The sequence below is a fragment of the Bos javanicus genome, chromosome 4 (genome assembly GCF_032452875.1).
Source record: "Bos javanicus breed banteng chromosome 4, ARS-OSU_banteng_1.0, whole genome shotgun sequence".
Taxonomy (NCBI): Eukaryota; Metazoa; Chordata; class Mammalia; order Artiodactyla; family Bovidae; genus Bos; species Bos javanicus.
Window position 1 is genome coordinate 16,390,122 of NC_083871.1, and position 25,768 is coordinate 16,415,889.

At 39.9% G+C, this 25,768-nt stretch overlaps 1 protein-coding gene across 6 annotated transcripts in view; it reads left to right on the forward strand.

Moving 5' to 3' along the window:
- The window catches only part of UMAD1 (UBAP1-MVB12-associated (UMA) domain containing 1), a 297,864-nt gene that overhangs the window by 123,989 nt on the left and 148,107 nt on the right, over window positions 1-25,768 (forward strand). The window contains exon 1 of one of the 6 annotated variants that reach the window (XM_061413543.1): window positions 20,135-20,655. The exons of the other annotated variants lie outside the window; for them this stretch is intronic. Within the exon in view, the coding sequence (XP_061269527.1) occupies window positions 20,640-20,655 (16 nt within the window). The 5' untranslated portion in view covers window positions 20,135-20,639. Of the gene's footprint in view, window positions 1-20,134; window positions 20,656-25,768 lie in introns of those variants that run through there. 6 annotated transcript variants of the gene reach the window in all.

The following is a 25,768-nucleotide window of genomic DNA, read 5'->3' on the forward strand; positions in this document are numbered from 1 at the left end:
TTTGCCTATTTCCTCTTCATTTATTTGGACTTCTGTGTTTCTAATTTGTTCCTTCATTTGTGTAGTATTTCTGTGCTTTTTCATTATATATATGGGTTTGTTTTTTTTTTTTAAACTTACTGTGTTTGAGGCCTCCTTTTCCCAGGCTTCAAGGTTGAATTCTTTCTTCCTTTTGGTTTCTCCCCTACTAAGACTGGTCCAGTGGTTTGTGTACGTTTCATAAAAGGCAAGATCTGTGCTGAGGTTTTTTTTTTTCCTGCTTGTTTTTCCTCTGATGGGCAAGGCTGAGTGAGGTGGGAATCCTGTCTGCTGATGATTGGGTTTGTATTTTTGTTTCGTTTGTTGTTTAGATGAGGTGTACTGCACAGGGTGCTACTGGTGGTTGGGTGATGCCGGGTCTTGTGTTCAAGTGGTTTCCTTACTGTGAACTATTTGATACTCTGCAGGGTTAGTTCTCTGGTAGTCGAGTGTCTTGGAGTCAGTGCTCCCACTCCAAAGGCTCAGGGCTTGATCTCTGGTCAGGAACAAAGATTCCACAAGTGGTTTGTTATGGCATTAAGTGAGATTAAAACAAATACCCAAAAACGAAAAACCAACAATGAACCCTAGACAATTGGTGTTACTAAATCAGGCAAATAATAATTAAAATAATGGAATATACACACATACATATACATCCATAAGCAAAGTCAAAACAGTCCAACTAAAATAAAGTACAGTAGATTGACCTGGCAAAAAAAGGAAATCAAAAATAACATTTACCAGTTAAGAACAAAACTAACTAAAGCACAAACTGGAAAACAAAACTACCGCAAGGTGCCAAGTGGGGAATAAAGCAATGAAAACAAAACTAACAAATATGTTGAGAGGAAAGGAAACAAAGAAAAGAAAGAATAGATATGCAAATTTAATAGAGATAGATGAAGAAGATTTATATACATCAAAGGTTAACTGCAAGGGGAAAATAACAGTAGGGAAGGCAAACAAAGGAATAAATGTAGAAAAAATATAATAAGTTTTTAAAAATTAAAAAAAATTATAGAAAATAAACAATAGTAAAGATGAATAAAACTAAAAGCTGGTTCTTTGAGAAGATCAACAAAATTGACAAACCCTTGGCCAGATTCATCAAGGAAAAACGAGAGAAGAATCAAATAAACAAAATTAGAAATGAAAAAAGAGAGGTTACAACAGACAATGCAGAAATACAAAGGATTATAAGAGACTATTATAAACAACTATATGGCAATAAAGTGGATAACCTGAAAGAAATGGTCAGATTCTTAGAAAGGTTCACTCTTCCAAGACTGAACCAGGAAGAAATAGAAATTATGAACAACCCAATTACAAGCACTGACATTGAAGCTGTGATGAAAAATCTCCCAAAAACAAAAGCCCAGGACCAGATGGCTTCACCAGAGAATTCTATCAAACATTTAGAGAAGAGCTAATGCCTATCCTTCTAAAACTCTTTCAAAAAATTGCAGAGGAAGGAACACTTCCAAACTCATTCTTTGAGGCCACCATCACCCTGATACCAAAACCAGACAAAGACAACACACAGAAAGAAAACTACAAGCCAATATCACTAATGAACATAGAAGAAAAAATCCTCAACAAAATTTTAGCAAACAATTTAGCAACACATCAAAAACCTCATACACCATGATCAAGTTGGGTTTATTCCAGGGATGCAAGGATTCTTTAATATATACAAATCAATCAATGTAAACCATATGATTATCTCAATAGATGCAGAAAAAGCCTTTGACAAAATTCAGCACCCATGTATGATTAAAACTCTTCCAAAAATGGGCATAGAAGGAACCTACCTCAAAATAGTAAAGGCCATATATGATAAGCCTACAGCAAACATTATTCTTAATGGTGAAAACCTGAAAACATTCCCTCTAAGATCAGGAGCAAGACAAGGGTTCCCACTTTCCCCACTGTTATTCAACATAGTTCTGGAAGTTCTAGCTACATCAATCAAAAAAGAAGAAAAAAATAAAAGGAATCCAGGTTGGAAAATAAATAGAGTTCTCACTGTTTTCAAATGACGTGATTCTGTACATAGAAAACCCTAAAGATAGTATCAGAAAGTTACCAGAGCTAGTCAGTGAATTTAGCAAAGTTGCAGAATACAAAATCAATACACAGAAATCACTTGCATTTCTATATACTAACAATGAAAAAATCAGAAAGGGAAATTAAGGAATCAATCCCATTCACCATTGCAACAAAAAGAATTAAATATCTAGGAATACACTTACCTAAGGAGACAAAAGAACTGTACACAGAAAATTATAAGACACTAATGAAAGAAATCAAAGATGACATAAACAGATGGAGAGATATTCCATGTTCCTGGGTAGGAAGAATCAATATTGTGAAAATGATTATACTACCAAATATAATCTACAGATTCAATATGATCCCTATCAAATTACCAATGACATTTTTCACAGAGCTAGAACAAAAAATTTCACAATTCATATGGAAACACAAAAGACCCCGAATAGCCAAAGCAGTCTTGAGAAAGAAGAATGGAGCTGGAGGAATCAACCTTCTTGACTTCAGATTATAGTACAAAGCTACAGTCATCAAGACAGTATGGTGCTGGCACAAAAACAGAAATATAGACCAATGGAACAAGATAGAAAGTCTTGTTAGAAATAAAGATAGAAAGATAGAAATAAAACCATGCACCTATGGGTACCTTATGTTTGACAAATAAGGCAAGAATATACAAAGGGGCAAAGATAGCCTCTTTAATAAATGGTGCTGGGAAAACTGGATACCTACATGTAAAAGAATGAAATTAGAACACTTCCTAACACCGTACACAAAGATAAACTCAAAATGGATTAAAGACCTAAATGTAAGTCTAGAAACTATGAAACGCTTAGAGTAAAACATAGGCAGAACACTCGATTACATAAAGCAAGATCCTCTATGACCCACCTCCTAGAGTAATGGAAATAAAACCAACAGTAAACAAGTAGGACCTGATTAAACTTAAAAGCTTTTGCATAGCAAAGGAAACTATAAGCAAGGTGAAAAGACAACCCTCAGAATGGGAGAAAATAATAGCAAATGGAACAATTGACAAAGGATTAATTTCCAAAATATACAAGCAACTCATACAACTCAAGGCCAGAAAAACAGCTGTATCAAAAAGTGGGAAAGAGACCTAGACAGACATTTTCCCAAAGAAGACATACAGCTGGCTAAGAAACACATGAAAAGCTGCTCAACATCGCTCATTATTAGAGAAATGCAAATCAAAACTACAATGAGATATCACCTCCCATCAGTCAGAATGGCCATCATCAAAAAGTCTACAAACAATAAATGCTAGAGAGGGTGTGGAGAAAAGGGAACACTCTTGCACTGTTGTTGGGAATGTAAATTGATACAGCCACTATGGGAGATGGTATGGAGATTCCTTAAAAAGCAAGAAATAAAACCACCATATGACTCAGCAATCCCACTCCTGGGCATATACCCTGAGGAAACCAAAATTGAAAGAGACACATGTATCCCATTGTTCATTGCAGCACTATTTACAATAGATAGAACATGGAAGCAACCTAGATGTACATCAACAGATGAGTGGATAAAGAAGTTGTGGTACATATACACAATGGAATATGACTCAGCCATAAAAAGGAACGCCTTTGAGACAGTTCTAATGAGGTGGATGAACCTAGAACCTATTATACAGAGTGACGTAAGTCAGAAAGAGAAAGCCAAATACCATATTCTAACGCATATATACGGAATCTAGAAAAATGCGGCTGAAGAATTTACTTACAGGACAGCAGTGGAGAAGCAGACATAGAGAATAGACTTATGGACATGGGGAGAGGGGAGGAGAGGGTGAGATGTATGAAGAGAGTAACATGGAAACTTACATTACCACATGTAAAATAGATAGGCAATGGGAATTTCCTGTATGGCTAAGAAACTCAAACCGGGGCTCAGTATCAACTGCGAGGGGTGGGATGGGGAGCGAGATGGGAGGGAAGTTCAAAAAGGTGGGGGATATGTGTATACCTATGGCTAATTCAGGTTGAGGTTTGACAGAAAACAACAAAATTCTGTAAAGCAATTATCCTTCAATAGAAAAATAAATTAAAAAAATAATTCCATCAGAAATATCACTAGTAAAGTAAAAAGCTCTCTATTTACAAATCGGAGTTTCTCACTTATCTGAGCACCACCATCTCCTTTTAAAGCAAAGAAGTCCTGTGTTGCTGTACCAGTAGTACTCGCTAAAGTAAAAGAAACTTTGTTAGACCAAGTAAAAATTATTGCAGGCTCGCTGTAATCAAGAGCACATTTTAAGGAGTTTGAAAGAGGAAGTGGTGCAATGGAAGATAGCTGACGTACACCGTGTCTTCAGACTTGGGTGCTTCTTTATTGCTAGATTAAATTTCAGAATTTAGAGTCTAAATTTTCCCTTTCACATCTGGTGGCACTTTTTTTCAATCAGTGTGCAAAAAGAGAAAAATCTGTCTGCCTTGTCTCCATGCCTGTCACTACAGTCCAGCCTGTGCCAGGCTTTAAGGCAAAGCCTTTTGCCTTGGCAAGGATACACCAAAATGGTTTCCAAGCTTATGAAAAAGTAAAGGAAGAGTTTTGCAGTAAAATGTAAGATTTTTTTTTTTTAAGGTGGAGTGGTACAGTGTGAAACTTTTTTTTTTGTTTTAATTAAAGAATGAAATGTGAAAACTTGTTGGTTCTGTGTGTACAAAATGTTAGTCTTCTAGTGCCATTAGTATTATACTAGGCTCCCGTGCTTGGTTTAAACTTTACATTTAAGAGTGCAAAATTTTGGAGGATTTGTGATTATGGACAGCTGAAGAGATTAGAAAGCATGGTATGGTGATGGCTGTAAATCCATGGACTGGCACACATTTATCACTGATAAACCTTTTGGATGGGCACAGTGAGTGAACAGGAGGACCATGTTGCTCTCAGTAAGTGGTTGTTAGAGCATTGTATCCAGGCCATGGGACTGAAGAAATCAGGGGCAAAATAAGCAAAAAGAAAAGAATCTGAAGAGCTGGCTGAGGAGCTTTAATAAATTCTAAAACCGAGGATGCCCTGAAGTAAGTCACTAAAGGGAGAAGATGATTACTGAGAAATAGAACAATGGCCTTTTGTGCCCGAGACTAGGGACGTGACCACCCCGATTTGGTGGTGTTGGACTTCTCTGTGGTGGATGGCCTAAAAATGAGCTTCTCAGAGAAGTTGAGAATTACAGTGAAAATGGATCTGAACTGAGTATTATTTGAGACTGTTGATGAAGAAAGTGACAGAAGATCTGACTTTTCCTGGCTTACATGAAAAGGGACATTTATCGGCTCTTCTGTGCAGATGGTGATGAGTTAGGCTGACCTTAGGCATGCCCTGATTCAGGTTCTAAAGAGGGCCCAGGATCTTTGTCTTTGCATGTCCCCCTTGTGTGTGAAAGTGTGAGTCACTCAGTTATGTGCGACTCTTTGCAACCGCATGGACTATAGCCTGCCAGGCTCCTCTGTCCATGGAATTCTCAGACAAGAATACTGGAGTGGATAGCCATTTCCTTCTCCAGGGGATCTTCCTGACCCAGAGCCTGGCCTTCTGGCTGGCTGTCCCTCCTCTATGGGCATGATGTCCCCAGCAGTCTGATGCCTGTTCTCTGACATGTGTTTTATCTCCATCCTAGGGGTTGCCTTCCCTCTCTTCAGGGTGTCTTTTAATAAACTAATTGTCCACATTAATGTTGAATTGATCAATCTTTTCCCCTTTTGCTTAACACTTTATGGATCTGTGCAAGTAATCTTTGCCTCCTTTAAGATCAAAATAGCATTCTCTTATGTTCTCTTTTAGTCACTGTTGTTTTACCAATCATGATAATACAGAGCAATAGTCTGCTCAGAATGTTTTTAAAGTTTCTGGATGATTCTCCGGTGTGGCCAGGGTTTAGGATCACTGGCTTGAATGATGCTAAGAGTCTTCCCAAAACTCCTGGATGCAGCCACAGCATGGCGTCCCTGCTCACCCAGAGGAGATGACCAGTTTGAGGGAGCACCCATGTTGATCTATTTTGTGGCAACCTAAATATGCATAAAATCTTTTTGTTTTTAACAAATAGGATTTTGCCTTTCTCTGAGAGGTGAGTTGCTACTTTTGTTAAGAGGTGGGCGATGTGAATGTGTCCGTGGTTAGCAAGTGAAGGACAGTCAGTGATCTCTTCAGGGTGCCATCTTGGATTCTGAGACCTTGAGACACTTCAGGGCTCCTTGAGCCTTTGATTTGGACATCCTTGCACATAAGGAGGTATCCAAGATGTGGGAAAACAGTTATTTCAGATGCTGCTCCGTAGTCACTTTTTAGAATGCTTCCATCTAATTCTTTCCCCCAAAGAAAAATCCCCCTTGGAGTTGTTTCTGGTATTATTTGTATTCGTTTCTAAACCTTGACAGCCATGTGGACATAGAACAGGTGCTTTTGTCAGAGTGAGCTCTAAAGTTCTTTGCAGTGTGCTAGAAGGGGAAATACTTACACATTACCAAAGCAAACTGCTTTAAAGGAATTAAACGTGATTTGGAGCCAGATGTAACTTAGGTAACATATTTTGGAAGATGCTTTAATTTACAGATGCTTTGTGCTCAGTAGCTCAGTCGTGTCTGACTCTTTGCGACCTCATGGACTGTAGCCTTCCAGGCTCTCCTGTCCATGGAACTTTCCAGGCAAGAATACTGGAGTGGGTTGCCATTTCCTACTCTAGTTTATTTTACAGATATTTGGTAATTATAATTTCTGATTGACAGAAAGGCAGCAACACACTGATTACATGTCTGGCTCTGGCTAGAATCCTCCCTCCACCACTTGCTAAAGTCCTTTAACCTTTTTGAAATGAAGATGACAGTCATCCTTACCTCATAGGCATTGTGTGGGCTAAACAGAAAATGTAGACAATGCAGATAACTCTGAAAGCTGTCAATGCCTGGGGTGTCGTACGTGCTCGCTAAATCGCCATTATTCCCTTGGTTCTGCCTCCGTCACTCTTCCAAAGACTGCAGCAGTCTGTGTTATGTTTTATCCTCTTTGCTCATGGCCCCTCACAGTGGGAGGATGGTGGTCACTTTACAACACGCAAAAGTTGAGGCAAGGATCTGGAGTGTGATTGATGTACAAAAAAATTTTTTTAAGTATGTTTGAGTAGTTGGATTTTTGTTGTGGTGGTTTTAGTTAGCTTATTTTGAGAACCAGAGATGACTTCTCTTCGTTGGTCTCACATAGCTTATGTCAGTGGTCCTGAGCTCCTCAACATCTGCCTGGTTTTTATATCTCTGTGTTTGTGCGTATTTTTGATAGTGAATATCTCAAATGACGAAAGTGTAAGAGATGTCCTAATGCATCTTTTCTTATCTTGAAATTTTATTATGTTAAATTAACCAAACGTCCGTCTAGTCAAAGCTATGGTTCTACCAGTAGTCGTGTATGGATGTGAGAGTTGGATGATAAAGGAAACTGAGCACCGAAGAATTGATGCTTTTGAACTCTGGTGTTGAAGAAGACTCTTGAGAGTCCAAGGGAGATCCAACCAGTCCATCCTAAAGGAGATCAGTCCTGAATATTCATTGGAAGGACTGATGCTGAAGCAGAAACCCCAATACTTTGGCCACCTGATGCGAAGAACTGACTCATTTGAAAAGACCCTGATGATGGGAACGATTGAGGGCAGGAGGAGAAGGGGACAACAGAGGATGAGATGGCTGGATGGCATCACCAACTTGATGGGCATGAGTTTGAGTAAGCTCTGAAAGTTGATGATGGACAGAGTAGCCTGGCATGCTGTAGTCCATGGGGTCACAAAGAGTTGGACACGACTGAGCGACTGAACTGAACTGCACTGAAGCTTCATGAAAATTATGAAGCATAATATGAGCATCCATGGGTCTGCCACCAGCTTTTAGAGGCAAAACATAATGGATGGCTCCCGTGGAAGTTGCCTGGGTACCGTGCAACCCCCATAGAAGTCACCACTCAGTCCCCTGTCTTATACTTCTACCCGTATGCTATGAAATTCCAAATTATATGTTGTATTGCTGTGCTTGTTTTGAAAGTTTATAGAAGTACTGTCATTTTATTTGTATTCTGCTGCAATTCACTTTTTCTAGTCAGTGTTGTATTTGTCTGATTCATCCTTGTTGATATTTATTTGATCCATTCCTTTTAACCACTGTATAGTATTTCTTTGCTTGAAGATACCATAATTTATTTACCCCTTCTCCTCTCAGCAGGCGTTTACAGCCTGTCTCACAGACAGTGCTGCCATCAACATTTTTGTACAAGTTTTGCTTCACAGAACTTTGTACCTTTAGTTTTGTTTATTTTTATACAAGAGATGAATTCTTTTTAGCCACTTTTTTGGGTCTCAGTTTTTTCATTGTAAAGATAGTAAGATTGAACTACAGACACTAACTTATGGTTTGACTTAACGATTTTTCAACTTCACAACGGTGAAATATGTATTCAAAGGAACAATACTTTGAATATTGAATTTTGAACTTTTCCTGGGCTAGCAATATGCAGTATGATCATTAGGGTAAACATCTGATCCACTGAGAACCATTCTGTTTTTAACTTTCAGTACAGTCTTCAGTAAATGACAGAAAATATCCAACACTTTATTATCAAATAGAATTTGTGTTAGAGAATTTTGCCCAACTGTAGGCAAAATAAGCGTTCTGAGCACATTTAAGTTGGGCTAGGCTGAGTTATGATGTTCAGTAGGTTAAGTGTATTAAATGCATTTATGACTTAGGATAGTTTCTAATTAACCCCATTGTAAGTCGAGGAAGACTTATCTTTTATATCTTTTCTGGCTCAAAATTTCATTTTTATATAGGTTGTGTGACCTGGGTAGTATGAATATTGGATTTTGTTCTCAGGATAATGTCACAGTTCCAGTAGTGTATCTCTTCAAGTCATTCTGTAAGCTGTGGATTTTACTTTCCCATTTTCAACATTTTTGAGGACAAAAATACATGCGATATTAGAAATGTTCATTAAGTATAATGGCAGAAAACTCTAAACTTGTTCCCCCCGATTTCGCTTGTGTTTCCTAGAATTTATAGTGACTGCATGCGCTTGCTCAGTCGCTCAGTCCTGTCTGACTCTGTCACCCCACGGACTGTAGCCCGCCAGGCTCTTCTGTCCATGAGATTCTCCAGGCAAGACTACTGGAGTGGGTTGCCATTTCCTCCTCCAGAGGATCTTCCCAACCCAGGGATCGAATCCATGTCTCCTGCACTGCAGGCAGATTCTTTACCACTGCACCACCCGAGAAGTCCATAATTAGAATAGGCATAGTTATATACCTGTGTGAAGTAGGCTGTCTACTTCTGCTCGATCAGCCTCTTCTGGCCTCAGTCTAGATATAAAACTCTGTTTCTCCACTTATTTTACGAAGAGTTCCAGTCACATTGAGCATTTTGTGTCTATTGTTTAAGTTTGGTTGAAATTTATAGGGTCACAGCATTTTCTTGCTCCCTTTGGCTTTCTCTCTCTTTTTTGTCTTACTTAAATGAAAGCCTAATGTAAGATAATTAGTAGGAAAAACACTGTAATGAAGAAAAAAGCACCAGAGAATCTGAAACAGTGAGAGAGTAAGCATGACTGAAAGACCTGGAATGGATTCTTAGAAGGAAGAGGGATTCAAGCTGGGCTTTAAAGAGTGAAGACCTTAAAGGTCTGTGACAAGGAGGAGGAATGAGAACCTTCTGGATTAGCCCAGTTAGTGATCACCGATTACCAACACCGAAGCCTCTAACGTGACCACATGGAACAGAAGAACCACTCAGCTCTGCCCAGATTTCTGGCCTTCAAGTACGTGAGGTGTGAAAAGTGAAAGTCGCTCAATCATGTCCAACTCCTGGGACCCCATGGATTATACAGTTCATGGAATTCCCAGGCCAGAGCACTGGAGTGAATAGCCTTTCCCTTCGGGGGATCTTCCCAACCCAGTGATCAAACCCAGCTCTGAGACCCACATTGCAGTCAGATTCTTTACCTGCTGAGTCAGAGGTGTGAAAACAAATAGTCATTTTTCAGCTCATAAGTTTGGGATATACCAAACACTTGTTATACACCAGTAAATAAGAGAAAAGCAACCAAAGCCAAGAAGGGGGAATCCTTTTTTCGGATGCTTGCTGAAGACAATACTTAGTCATGCAAAACCTCTCCCCCAAGTATAATGCTTAGTGTAATTTAGAACTTCTAGCAGGAGGACTCTCAGAGAAGGCAGTGGCATCCCACTCCAGTACTCTTGCCTGGCAAATCCCATGGGTTGGAGGAGCATGGTAGGCTGCAGTCCATGGGGTCGCTAAGAGTCGGACACAACTGAGTGACTTCACTTTCACTTTTCACTTTCATGCATTGGAGAAGGAAATGGCAACCCACTCCAGTGTTCTTGCCTGGAGAATCCCAGGGACGGGGGAGGCTGGTGGGCTTTCGTCTATGGGGTCGCACAGAGTCGGACACGACTGAAGCGACTTAGCAGCAGCAGCAGCAGCAGCAGGAGGACTGAGTTTGGAGAGAATTCCAGGCAGAAGTGAGCTAAGATATCAGGGGAGGGAAGGGAGGACGGGATATATGTAAAGCAGAGCACTGGGAGTGGAGGACCTCTTGTGGATTAGGGGAAGAGTAGAAAGGAAGGTTAGGGTGTGGTCACGAAGGGCTTTGAATGTGAGGTTGAAAAGACTGTATGACATAGAGCCCCTGAAGAATTTTTGGAAAGAGAAGTTGTATTAGTAGGACTCTACTTCTGGACTCAAATGTGGAGAAATTAGGGGATCCGTTGGGAAGCTATTATAACAAGATGTTATGTGAGTCTGGTTTGTGAAGATTGGGAAGTAGATGAAAGACATTTGGGGCTTTCATTAACCCACTCAGTGCATTCTGGGAATTTAAAAGTTGGTCCTTCTTTAAGACCTTTTATTTCCATCTCGTAGAAAATTGTTGTAATATGTTTATTTAGTTGGAATAAGACACTTGACTGCCACCTACTGGGAATTGAAGTCTGCACGTCCCCAGTGTGAATGCTCCTCCCCCTAGCTGTGACACTCTTGTGCAGTACACAGCCTGTACAACCATGCCTACGACCACAGTCATGAGCAGTCGGACTTGGTAAATTGTTACCTTATTTTTCAGAAGGAAAAGGAAAAAAATCAACTCTGGATGGTAGGGAAGTTGGTAATACAATTAATAGAACCGAAACTTACTCTTAGCAAATATGTTCACAGAGCAAAATTATTCTAAACATAAATAATTCAAGATGTTGATAATTTTGTTCATTGATCTCAGTACTTTGCATTTATTCAGTAAGAATTTTATTATCTTCTAGAGTCTCAGCTTTCCAACCTTTTGTGACATCTGAGAATATTGACAAATTCATCTTTCTTTTTGGGTTCCAGTCTGTCCTACCTTTTGGGTTCCGTAAGTCCCTATCTCCTATATCTTTCCCTTCTTCCCTGATCAATGATTTTTCTCAAATTTCCTTTGTGCTAAGTGGCTTCAGTCATGTCTGACTCTTTGCAATTTGATGGACTATAGTCCGCCAAGCTCCTCTGTCCATGGGATTCTCCAGGCAAGAATCCTGCAGTGGGTTACCATGCCTTCCTCCAGGGGATCTTCCCAACCCAGGAATTGAACCTGAGTCTCTTGCATCTTCTGCATTGGCAGGAGGTTTCTTTACCGCCAGCACCACCTTGGAAGCCGTCAGTTTCCTTTGCACGCCCTGTTTTCTCAGGCTTACATTCTTGTACCTTTGTGTACAGTGGATGCACACTCTTTCTTGAATTACATGGTCTTTGGAATTTCAGTTTCAGGCTGACCAGGGGACTGAGTCATAGGCACCAGGGACTAAGGGTGTGCCAGAATTCGGAATGTAGAAACCAATCCTAAATATACTTCCTTGTCTTAGGATCCATTTTCTATACAATGGGTCACTCTTTGTTGGGGAATCCCTGTGCTTTTGATCTGTTCATCATTGTTTAGCACTGGCATACCAGGAGAACAAATTATTTACACTGGCTGTCTCATAAGGGTGTGTCTAACTCAGACTATGCTTTCAAATAAAATAAGCTTTCCTGGCTTTTAGCTTGGGAAGGATGAAAAGTTAAACATGAATTGAGATTTTTTTTTAAGTACAGAAGTAAAATACTAAGTAAGATCACATTTAAATATTTTCATTTGCAATTACTTGCTAACATTCTTACCACCACCGCCATCCCCTCTTGCCACCCATTCACCTGGGTTTCTTTTGCTTTCATTTTTCACGGGACGTGTGTATCAAGGAAAACCCAAGAACTTTGCTTTTTTCTGGTACAACCTCACACACATTTATTGTGGAGCTGCTTTGTGCAGAGTGCTATGGGCGACCTCACGGAAGATACAGAGGTTTCAGGTTGCTTCTGCCCTTCAGGAGAGCTTGGCTTAATGGGCGAAGGAGACGCATGTGTTACTGCTCCAGGGCAGGTGATGACAAGGGTCATAATGTAGTGCAGACAGAGCCAGGATTCCCTGTGTAAACATCGCTCTAAGTCCGAGCCACATACACAGACTTGCCATATTTCTTTTCTAAACTGCACATTTAACTCTTCACTTTCCTGGGTTGGATTGGAATGTGTTTCTTGGAAGATTCTGGAGTCAAAACTGCACTATGATAATTAGGCTAACTGAAAATGCATTGGAGTAACATTAATTTTAGAAGACTTTTTAAATGCATTTGTCGGCACTGTCAAAAGAAGCTAGACAAAACTAGAGAGATCCTAAGTAAACAAGGATATAAAACAGGAGTTCTATGTTTATGTAAGCCTAGCATTTAGGAAATAAATATCCTGAAATTCACTAGCCAAGTTATATTTTAAAATATGTTTTGAACCCAAGGAAGAAGTTATAAAACAGCATAGTAGAGAATAAATAAAACTGTCATAAATATAATGAGGTAGTATTTCAAATATTGAATGGATCATTATTATTTAATTAAGGTGTCTTTTATTAAAACTGAGGACATTTTTATAATTTTTAGGGAACCAAAGACATTTGGATTTTTTAAATGTAAATACATTTAAGATTTGAAATTTAAACAAATGTTCCTTTTACCTCTTAAATAATTGTTGTTTCAATCTCAAAAAAAAATGGGTGAAATTGAACCACATATACATAATGTACAAAAATAAATGAGACTAAAAATCATTTTAACTTTTGTATAATTGGTCATAAAATAAAGTATATGACTTGTGTAAAAGTAAGCAATTTAGGTTTACTGATTTAATAACATGATGCTGCTGCTGGTGCTAAGTCGCTTCAGTCCTATCCTACTCTGTGCGACCCCATAGACGGCAACCCACCAGGCAACCCCTCCGTCGCCGGGATTCTCCAGGCAAGAACACTGGAGTGGGTTGCCATTTCCTTCTCCAATGCATGAAAGTGAGAAGTGAAAGTGAAGTCGCTCAGTTGTGTCCGACTCTTAGCGACCCCATGGACTGTAACTTACCAGGCTCCTCTGTCCATGGGATTTTCCAGGCAAGAGTACTGGAGTGGGGTGCCATTGCCTTCTCCTTAATAACATGATGACTTACAATTTTACCTAAATTCATTCTTCTTAAAAATATGCTTTCTTATGGAGGCATATTGCCTAATTTTCCTGTGCATTTTCATTAAAAATATAAAATCATAAATGAATAATATGTCAACCAAATTTACATATGATAGTAAATTGGGAAGCATCTCAAATAGCGAAATAATAGGAGTAGCACCAAGATACCTGAAAAGGTTTGGAAATATCACAGGAAATAGTGAGATTCAGCCTAAGAAAATGCAAGCTAGTACATCTAAGAGCAGATCATCTGAAATAGACATTCACTGGGAGAGAATGCTTAGTAGTGCTGAGAAGCAGCCTAGGTGAGAGACGACAAAGTGGGCGTGAGGTTGCAGTGGGTGTGGCAGGCACAGAGAGCCATTGCCATTTGGAATCATTTTGCAGACTCATTACAAGGAAGCGGAAAGCTCCCACCAACCACAGTACAACCCATGAACAGCCAAGCCAGTAGCTCCCAGTATTTCAAATAATTTGGAAAATAAAAACTATAGTGCTTAGGATAGGGAAGAATTTGCTTAGTAAATATGACTTTTTAAAATGCCTTCTCTTTGGTCAAGTAATAAAACAATATGAAGTGAGAGAATGGATATAAGCACCTTGCTGGAAGACAGACGTGGCTGGATTAGACTGAGCCCATGGACATCTGGAAATAACGTGAACACTTTTATGGGCACTTCTCAGCATCTTAAAAGATGCACCTGAAGACAGTGGTGGGAGCTGGATCACTTGAGGTGAGTTTGGAGTTCATGAAGAACTCCATTAAGGAACAGTTCCAGGACTGACTGGAAGCAGTGTGTTTTAACAATACAATCGTATTTCTACAGTTGTCTCTACTGGTCAGATAACTCTGCCTCACTGTTTACAATCTGTGGTTCAATGTTTATGATTTAGGACCATTCAGATGTTCTTGCCAGGGTACCCTGTCCTTCCTCTTAGCACCCTTTTTGATCCTGGTTTTGAATTTCTTTGATTGGGTACCTTTATCGCTCCCATTTTGAAAGCACTTCCTTCCCCAAATATACCTGCTGTCCTGTCATAGCACTGGCCATATGTGTGTTTCAGCCGCCACTGTCTACCACCGATGGCACCTCTTTGCTCTCATTCTTACCATCATTAATAAGGACACATCGAATCAGATGTTGTCTTGGCTTGTCACACTTAAATTATTGAAGCCCTGTTCCTAGTCTTCCCTTCCCAAATCCTGCAGCTACACTGCTTTCCACGTAGGCTGGGGAGGACAGCATCTCAGTGATCAAAATGCTCGAACTCTTTCTAACCCTCACTCGTATCCTGTCTCTCCCCACTTTACTCTTTATGTATCTGTTCCTTTTCCTCCGATAACCAAATTCTTACTCTGGCTTTGAGATCTTTCTCTAAAAAGATTCCTTTTGTTTATAACATGATATACCAATGCTTAATAATAATGATAATATATACATGATACTTAATAAATGATATTTAATAAAATTTCACCATTACCTCAAAAACTATTGGTGACTTATAAAAAAACCTTTTAAGTTTCTATATTTTCTTACTTCAGAACTTATGAAAAGGGAATTAATCATATTTAGTCAACTTAAAAATTTTTGTAGCTTAGTACTAAAGCCCTAAAAGTTGCCTTTCAAAATGGCAAGTTGTTCAGTCATTGAATCTGTTAACTTTCATCAAACCATCAGTCACGTCTTGAGTCCCATCTCTGTGTCAGGATTGACCTAGGCATGCACAGAGAATGATGACTGATCTGTGCTCTTTGGTCTTAAAAGGCTCACACTCTCGTTATGGGCAGTCATTTTGGTTGGTTGAGGAACCAACCTCAGTTGATTGGTTTAATTCATATATTTAATACATATGAATTATCTGAGGATACAATATGGGAAGCAGGATACATAAGATCCCTGCCTGCATGGGTTTCAGTCAGCTAGGGAGGCAGACCATCAAAAAGTTAAATACAATGGGAGGTTGAGAGGCGCTGTATGCGCAGGCATGCTTAACATAACAGGTGTTTGAGGAGGACTAGAAGGATAGTCGGGGGTGACTCTGAGGAAGAATATTGCAGAGCACAGGGGCTTGTAGACTTGGAAGAGGGGTGATGTGAATTTACGCTAGATGGAGCTGGGAACCGGTGAGCCTGACTGTTAGAGGAGAGAAGAGGGCCAGTAGCTAGAGGAAAACCTGAGACTCTTACAGGATTATCTAATAAGCACACAGGTCCAGCTGAATGTGTAGAAATAAGATGGCCTATCCAAGATTTTAGAAATAATTATCTTCCTTCTATGTTAAATGCCTAGTTAGGGTAGTATGTGGTGTGTGTGTGTGTGTAAGTGGTAGAACAGTTCTCCTCAATTACACGTTACTTTAATAGTGGAATAATAATTTTAATCAGAATTAGCCCTCTGATCATTTGTTCAGTGTAGAATCTTATGTTGCAGTTTTCTCATTGTAATAAAACTTTGATTACACCAGCTCATCAGGTTATAATAGTGCATCCTTGCCCGTAAGCAGCAAAATTTACTTCTCTATTTATTCTTCCAGAATACATATGTAGTTAAATACAATTTAATTTTTTTTTTTGCTACAAGTTATAGCTTATCACAGGCAAACCCAATGATATACTACTTGTTACTTATATCTGCAGGCCAACAATTTATGATAGGAAGTAAAACTTTTGCTGTTTAACATTAATCTGATTAATAAACTGATATTGCCTCAGGTCTCAAACTCTGTCTGAATAAAATAGGTCCTCATGCCATTTAAAAACAGAGTACCAGCTGCAAGTCCAGAAAACACTTGCTGTTGATCACATAGTAAAAGAACCACCAAAGCCTTATAATTTATAGATTCATAACCACTTCTTGTTGAATTTATTCTTCTAAATGGTGCAGGTGCTGCTTTGGTTTAAAACACACAAACCTCTTTAGGCAAACTATGGGTACCCTGAGGTGCTTAATTTTTTCCCTTATGTTGTGAACTGGTTAGTGGTGAGGATAAGCTCAGCACTTCATTTAAAGCTCAAAGATGTGATTGTTTTAAGGCTTACCTAATACTCCCTTTTTTCATGATTTAAATATGGATGTAATTTCCTACAGATGTATAATTGAGTGTTTACTTAAGATTTGGACAGTTCATTTTTACTTTTATTCTTTTAATTGTAGTTGATTTACAGTGTTGTTAATTTCTGCTGTATAGCAGAGTGATTCAGTTATATATATATCTATATATACATGTTTTATATTCTTTTCTATTATGGTTTATCATAGGATGTTGAGTTTAGGTCTCTGTGCTGTACAGTAGGACCTTGCTGTTTATCCATTCTGTAAATAATAGCGTACATCTGCTAGCCTCAAGCTCCCGCTCCATCCCTCGCCTAACTCCTTCCCCCTGACAGACACCAGCCTGCTCTCGATGCCCATTTCTCTGTTTCTGATTCACGGATAGGTTCATTTCTGTCATATTTGAGATTCCACGTGTAAGTGGTATCATGTGGTGTTTGTCTCTCTCTGATTTATTTCACCTAGTATGATATTCTCTAGATGAATCCATGTTGCTGTAAATGGTATTGCTTCATTCTTTTTTATGGTTTAGTAGTATTCCGCTGCCTGTTCATACCCATCATGGGTTCTCAAGGCAAGATTGTGTGTAGATACACCACATTTTCTTTATCCTTTCACCTTTGGGGGGCGTTCAGATTGTTTCCATGTCTTGGCTGTTGTGATAGTGCTGCCATGAGGTGCGTGTCGCTCCTTGAATTGGTTTTATCTGCATACACGCCCAGGAAAATGGTTGGGTCATTTGGTAATTCTGTTTTTGGTTTTCTGAGGAATCTCCGTACTGTTTTCCATAGTGACTGTACCAACACCAACAATGTAGGAGGGTTCTGTTTTCCACATCCTCTCCAGCTTTTATTCATAGTTTGTAATGATAGCCATTCTTGAACAGTTCATGTTTAACCATATGCATTTATTCACACCTCTGGTCCAATGGAAACTAAGCAACTGTTTCCAGTTCTGTCTTTTAAAACCCTTTCACCTTAAAGAGATGGCATGAACACGTTGCTTTAGATAGCTGTTAACTATTCATGGTGAATAGTGAACATTTCAAGAAATTAAGCTCTCAACCAAAATTAAGACTAAACAGTTTCCACTGCTAAGCATGTTTATTCAAGTTTTAACTCCAGAGTATTAGTGACTGAAATTATTTCATTAACGAAGCAGTAATTTCACACTGTTTAGTAAGACAATAAACATTTTTCCAGGAGTTCATCGGTGTTAGGCGAATATGAATCCTACAGTAAAGTACTCAGCTCCAAGTCATCATAATAAAAATACCCACCCCCTGACACGCACACACACACACACATACTGATAATACCAGTTGATATTTAGGTACCAAGTGCTATTTTAAGAATTTTACATAAATTTACTAGTATAACCCTCAAAATAATTATTTGAGGTAGATACCATTACTATAATGTCTGTATGGCATCTGCAGAAGCTCAGAGTGGAGTAACTTGGCCAGGGTTACAAAACTAGCTAGAAGCAAGGCCTAGATGGAATCCCAGGTAGTCTGGCGCTCAGCCTCTATGCTCTGCTGCAGCTTGTACTTAAATATATGCTTCCTTATGACCCTTCTTGCCTGCTTTTGTGTTCCAGTGATCTGCTTTCTCTGAAATATGTAAATATGAATTTGTGTAGCACACACAGTGTACTCTGAGTATGAAAGTGAGCATTCTGTATTATTTTTTTCCCTCATACTTATCACCATCCTATCTTGAAATCATTTTGTTTTTCATTTATTGTGAGTTCAGCAGATGGTAATCTGGAAGTTCATTTGTTTTTGTCCTTAATTGAGTTTGCTTGCTGATCTCTTGATTAATTCATATATTTATTTTCCTGATGCCTAGTACCCTGACTGTGCTGTGTGCTAGGTCGCTTCAGTTGTGTCCGACTCTTTGCGACCCCCTGGACTGTAGCCCACCAGGCTTTTCTGTCCACGGGATTCTCCAGGCAAGAATACTGGAGTGGGTTGCCATGCCCCATTCCAGAGGGTCTTCCCCACCCAGGGGTCGAACGCACATCTCTTATGTCTCCTGCGTTGGCAGGCAGGTTCATTTCCTCTGGCACCACCTGGGAAGCCCAGTTCCCTGACAGATTTATCAAATTTAAAATGAAAGTTTAGTCAAATTCATTGCATACAAAATTCTGGAAAACGATGGAAACAGAAAAGCAGATTGGGTTTTCCCTTGAAGAGGAAGAGCGCAAGTTTGGAGAGAAATTTCCTCTTCTCTTACCGCAGTATTTTGAGTTGCTTTGCCCCCGGTGGGTTTTGGCTGGAGTGGGTATTCCTGCCGTTCTAACTGCCCACCCTGTTCTCTTCCCCACCTGCGATGTTTGCTTCCTCACCCAGCCTCTCCTGCCCATCCTCGTATGTCTGCTGGCGGCGGCCTCTCTGACAAGGCTGTGCTCTCTCGATCTGGAGGAGTTGTCTTCTTTGGTGTGCTGCCTTCATTTTCTTTGCTCATTTGTTTATTAATTAAATAAACAAATCCTCCTTGAGGACAACAGGTTTTTTTTGGTTTGTTCTTTCTCTCTTCACTGTTGGCTTCTCAGTGCCATCGTGCCGGTGTATATTAGGTGTTTGATATGCGTTGAATGGGCTTCTCTGGTGACTCAGCTGGTAAAGAATCCTCCTGCAATTGTGGGAGACCTGGGTTCCATCCCTGGGTTGGGAAGATCCCCTGGAGAAGGGAAAGACTACCCACTCCAGTATCCTGGCCTGGAGAATTCCATGGACTGTGTAGTCAACGGGGTCGCAAAGAGTTGGACACGACTGAGGGACTTTGGCTTCACTTCACTTCATGCATTGAATGGATGCATACCTCTATTATAGCACTCACTGTATTGTATTTGATTGTTTTAAACATTTTTCTCCTTCAACTGACTGTAAGCTTCACATTTTATATTTTCCTCTATGTTTATATTGCAAAATAGGTAGTCAGTAAATGTTTATCGAATGAATGAGTGAATAAATGATTAATATCTTTACATCTCTGTGGTACTGGGTGGAGATGATTAAAGAGGGACAAGGATGGGTACTGACTGAAAGGACCGGCGCATTAAGAAATTTTTGACTCTGAATTAAGAAAGGAGGCACAGAAACACCAAGAACAGATGTCCCCTTTTATTCTTCTGTCCAGAAGTTCAGTTTCTTCATGTCTGTCGTTTGCATATTTGGACATATCAGTCAAAATGAATTCCCAGATACTCATTTGTCTTTCAGGGTAAAATGGTAAGGAAAATAGTTCTAGAGATAGGAATGAAAACTCCATAAATCTACTCTGTCAGTTAGGGGGACTTAAGTGGCATTACCTTCCACAGAAATCTCGAAAAAAATGTGCCGTCCATTGTCATTTTTTTTTTAAGACATAGAGAACTTTATTATTTATTTATTGTATTTAAACAATACTAAAATTGTTTATTGTATTTATTATGTATTATATTTAAGCCTTAAATTTAAAATTCGATGAGTTATAGAAACATGGACCTGAGGAATAATATCTAAGTTTATTACACCTTTGGGGTGGAGTACCTAATGACAAGGAACCCATTTTCCCCTTCTCTTTACATGCCTTAGAAACCCTGCCTCCCTCCACATTGTATGATGCTTTCAGCCGACCAAGTGCTTGTAGAGTGCTCACTGAGTGCCGAGCTGACTTGCTTGATGGCCTGCTGCCCTTGGCCATTCAGATTTAATTTGGAGTGTTCCTTTCTTGTTCCATAAAGAGTAGAGGGAGGTGAAGGAGGGTAGAGGGAAACGCATCTACACAGAGGAAGCACAGGTTCTAAGACAGAGTTCTGACAGCAGGGCATGTTCTAGAAATGGCAGCGTTTGTTCATTATGATGGAACAAGGTTCCAGGAGAGGAAGACGAATGAGATGGCATCAGCCCAGGGGGAACTGAGCTGAATGGATGAGAGCAGATGCTGAGAGCTGATGGTGATTTAAACCCGTCAGTGCCATAACCCCACTCTTCCCCTTCTCCTGCCCATCACCTTTGCACCAGGCATTCTTCTTCTTGGTTTCCTTTCACCAGTTCAGATTTATGATCGCCAGTCTTAGATCACCACACTCTTTTCTAATTTTTTCCAATCTATTCCTAATCAACTGCATTTTCCATTATCCATAGTGACTGTTTTAAACTAGAACAGCTTTTCTCAGGAACTCACCTCTCATGACTGTCTCATTTTGAAGTAAAGGTCTTCCTCCCTTGTCATTTTCCCAAATAAGTAAATAGCTGGCATCTACCCCCTCAGCTTGCCTCCCCTCCACACCCAGACTTACCTCCATCCCCAGCCATCCTTATAATCTTTCTTCCTGTGTATCTCCTCCAGGGTTCTCAAGCTTACCTTGGACTCTGGGACCTTGCTCTATTTATCAACTACTTTCTCATTTCTTCCTCAATAGAGGCTCTTACTTTTCAGCTAATATGCACCCTCAGATCTCTTGTGTGCTAAAAACTTCATTCTTTGCTTTCTTTTTTGTTTGTTTGTTCCTTAAGATGTCCCTCATTTCTCCTTATTTAAGCAAGGAAGATGGTCAGAGTATTTTTAGAAAGACTACACTGGCTGTGGTGTGGAGGAGGAAGAGGAAGTCAAGGAGGACAGGAGTTTGAAGGAAGGATCAGTTGGGAGTGTGTTGAGCTGAAGTTGTGGCCATGGAGAGGAGCAGACAAGTTTGAGAGGTGTAGAGGAGGTAGAATGGACCAGACTTGAAATTGAATGGATATGAGATTTGAGGGAGAAGAGGAAATCCATAATGATTCTCGTGGATTGAGGGAGTAAATGCAGGAGGAGGAGCAAGTGTCAGGGAGAAAGTGATGAGCTCCATACTGGAAGTGTTGAAGTGAACTGCTCTTGGGGCATTCAGTCGGGAGAAGTCAAGTAAGTAGTTGGAAGCATGGGCTGTAGCTCAAGAAAAACATTCTTTAGAAATAATGTTGTTAGTCAAAGACACTTCGGTGTGCTTCACATTATATTTTTGGTGTATCCTGGGAATAAGATCCCCAAGAATGGAATGGGAAGAGAAGTACCTTGGGGAATAACAGAAGAGTTAGAATAGAGAACCTGTGAAGGAAACTGAGAGCAAATGGCCAGAGAGAAAACAGGCATGTGTGAGGGGGTATGTGTATGTGTATGCGTGTGTGTGCATGCAATTTTTGTTACTTTTTTTTTTTTTTTGTAACCTCCAAGAAGACAAGGATGTTTGTATTACCAGCTTCTAGAAAAACCTGGCAAAAGTATGTAGACCATTGAGTCTAAGACATGCTGTTATTGACAGGGCTCACTGAAAACAATCATCTCTTGGTAGAACTTCCTTTGCCTGAAATCACATATTGCTAGGGATTTGGAAGGAACAGATTTGTAAAGCAGACAGTTTGGAAAGGCAAAGCATTGATAGGAGGCACGTGGAAAGGTTGGGTGACTAGCATGGTTAGGAGATCCAGTAATTGCCACAGCCCAGGGTGTTACTTTCAGTAGAAACCATTTGTCAGTGGAGGTGCTATTGACTGCTGTCTTGTGTTAGGAATCACTGATAAAATCATGCCGGCAGCTTTGCCACCAAAGTGGAAGGTCGGGAATCTAAGCATTTTCTTGTTTTATCTCTGTTCACATGTAAGTTCCATTGCAGCACTCTGGTCATGACTCAGAATTTCAAGCTGTCTAAACTAGTTCATGGGCTTCCCCGGTGTCTCAGCAGTAAAGAATTTGCTTGTAATGCAGGTGATGTGGGTTCAGTCCCTGGGTCGGGAAGATCCCCTGGAAGAGGGCATGACAACCCATTCCAGTATTCTTGCCTGGAGAATCTCATGCACAGAGAAGCCTGCATGCACAGAGGCAGCTACAGTCCATGGAGTCCCAAAGAGGTGGACACGACTGAGCTACTGAGCCTGCACATGGAAACTATATATACTTTTGTTTCCATGGAAAATCTTCATGGGAAGAGGAGTCGAAATTTACAGCAATTAATTTGTCCAAAGTTACTAACAAGTTAGCTTGGCCTCACACTAGCCCTGGCTCCCTTAGGGTCTCCATGAGGGTGGGGGAGGAGGTGGACATTCCCCTGAGAGCCATCCAGCAGGGGCCTTTGGAGATGTGCAAAGACAGTTCATATTTATGAATTATATTTATTCCCATCCTTAACAAACAGCTGTCTATTTTTGTGTATGTTTTTGAATGTGCATTAGGTATTAGTCCAGTGCTCCCTGTTTGTAAATAAATTATATTTTTATATGCAGGGGAGGCATGTGCAAACATTTTTTAATTGATTAAGTGCTTGTTTGGGAATATACTTTGGAGACCTCAAGTTGAAAGCATAGATAACTGTTTGGGCATCGTGAATAAACTAGGAACATTTAGGGGTTTCTTATCACAATTTGTTAAGGACTCTAGCTGTGATCTAGAGTCCCAGCGTTTGAGTCACAAATGCAGATGTGTGACTCGACCTTCCTTCCACTGTTTGGATTTTAACTGAGCGCATGAAAACGCAAGCTCAAAACCGTTGGTTGCACATTGCATGAGCACATTGCTGCTTTCTCAGGAGCTGCCCACTGCCCTTCCACATACAGTGTGTTCTTTACAGTCCCCCTTTAGTCACAGGCAGTTGAAGCTGTTAAATAGTATCTCTCTTTAAAAGGTAGGCTGATGGCGTTTCTATCTTCTGGTACATCTGGTAAGTTAATCTATACAGTCTCTGTGAGTATCCTGCCGGGACCTGTTTTTACATGCATACAGGGACGTTTCTGTAGAAATCAAAGGCCATGAATCAGAAGAACACAACTCTTGTTTCCAGCGTAGTAGAGGCTTACAAAAATTGGCTTTGAAAAATTGAAAGTAGGGTGGTTTGTTTTTATTGTGGAACCGATCAGGAAGAACAATTTACAGTCATCGCCATTCTTCACAGCTGAATGGAGGAGAGGTGCCTGCCTCGTGAAACGCAGCAGCTGCACCCGTTTTCTGCGGGCTCACAAAAACATTTGCTTTTTAATCAAGAACTTTGGATGGTGGGGTACAGTTTGTTTTCATGATGGAAGTGGTCAGTTGTGCCGTACCAGACAGCTGTAGTGTAATTAAGAAAAACTGTGTGAAAATGGATTAAATATAACAGAAGAAGCCTTTTTTTTTTTTAAGGGGGGGGGGCGGTTTCACCTTAAGTTTATTCATTTTTTTCTTCAATGTTTAAAAGCTGAAATGTCCCTGTACTGCTCTGTAAGATTTTGCTGTTTCACAATATCATTTAGCTCTTGGAAATATAAGGCATTCTACTATAAAGTAGTTGTTTTTGTAACAGATACAAGCTAAAAGGTATGGGTTTTAGGATGATTTAGCTCATCAAAGATTTGCTTTTCAAATAATGTTTAATAAGAGACTGCACAGTTTTATTTATGTCAACCCTAATGCATTAAAAGAGTTAGTAATTTACTTTTGTAGGAAAAGTTAAGGCCATTTTCAAAACTCATTTTATATACAAGTTGCAACATAAGGAGGATAATCTGTTTTTTAAGGCCAGAAACTACGAGAGGTGAAAATTACATTTTTATTGATAAATTTTTTAATGAACTAGTCATTATAATGATGAAATAATGTGGCAACATGTTGACTTGTTATAGTTAAATGTGGAACATTAGACTGTCAGTTAGCTTTGAAAAGCATACACTTATTTTATACAGCAGACTCTGAAATAAGAATAGAAAAGCCTTAATTTGCGTCACAGTAGCAAAATAACTGTTGCAAGGTCAGAGGGAGATGAATTAAAAAAAAAAAAACAACAGAAGCAATTGTGTTCACAAATAACCGAGATTGTACTAGACACTCATCCATTTCTAAGTTTTTATGCTAATTGCCCAAATACTAAAACAAAATTTTCACCCTAGACAAAACAAGGGTGCCAGGATCACGTTTTGCTCTAAGAGTTTATCCTGTACTGATGATTTTCTAGTGGAGACTCTTGGGCTTTATTTCCAGTCGAAGGTTGGCAAGGAGTTACTACACTAAAGCCTGTTTCCGGTTTTACATCTGTCATCTTGGGGATTAATTTGGGAGGAGGACTCTACACTGGATGTTTTCAAGAAGAAACCCCACTGTCATTCCCCCCACTCTCTGGTGACTGCTCTCTCCTGATTCCTTGTGTCTTTCCTCCCCAGAGGCCCTAAGAAAACACTGAGAACCAGGCTTGAGTTCATTCTAAATATTATCAAACCATGACTGCAGCTGGGAGTTGGTGGTTCTGTTTGCACCCTGAACCCTCGTGTGCACCAAACTCTTCTGGCGGCTCCTGCCTCTGATGAACCTGAGAGAAGCCGAGTTGGGGAAAGTCAATGCAAAGGGGCGAAGGGTGGGCTGGAAAGGTAGACTAACTATCAAGGAGTGTCTGGGGCCAGGTTTTAAGACAAGAATGATGATAAAGAGCATCGGAGAAAAGAGAGCAGCATGGTGCAGAGAGGGAATTACTGGAAATTCTAATCTTTTCTAATCTCTTTTAATTACTGGAATTAAAAGATCTGAATTCAAGTTCTGGCTAGCCAAGTATTTTGGGAAAGTTGTTCTCCCAGCTTCTATTTCTTCATGTGTAAAGTGGAACTGGGACACCTGTTCCATGTACCCAACAGGTTGTGAATCTTAGAGGGAAAAAAACAAACAAACAAAAACCCAGAGTGAGAATTTTGTTTCCTGGGTGTAATTGTGGAATCACTTGACCCAGACCCTTTTGTGTCATTTTTTTTTCTTTTTTGGAGATCTTGGCAGTCAAGAAATGGGAATGCAGCAAGGATTAAATCTTACTACAAACGTGGGTCCTTTCTCTGTGAGTGTTCTCAGAGCTCCTGGATGATCCCATTACTTCTCTCTATTTGATTCTTGATGGATCAGTACCCCCTGCAACACCAGTTCCAAACCCTTTCACCTTCTCAAGACCCAGTCTCTGCCCCTCCTTTCTCAGTCTCAGTAGATAAACTCCTCCCCTACTTTGCCAGAAGGGCTTTCCTGGTGGCTCAGACTGGTAAAGAATCTGCCTGCAGGAGACCCAGGTTCAATCCCTGGGTGGGGAAGATCCC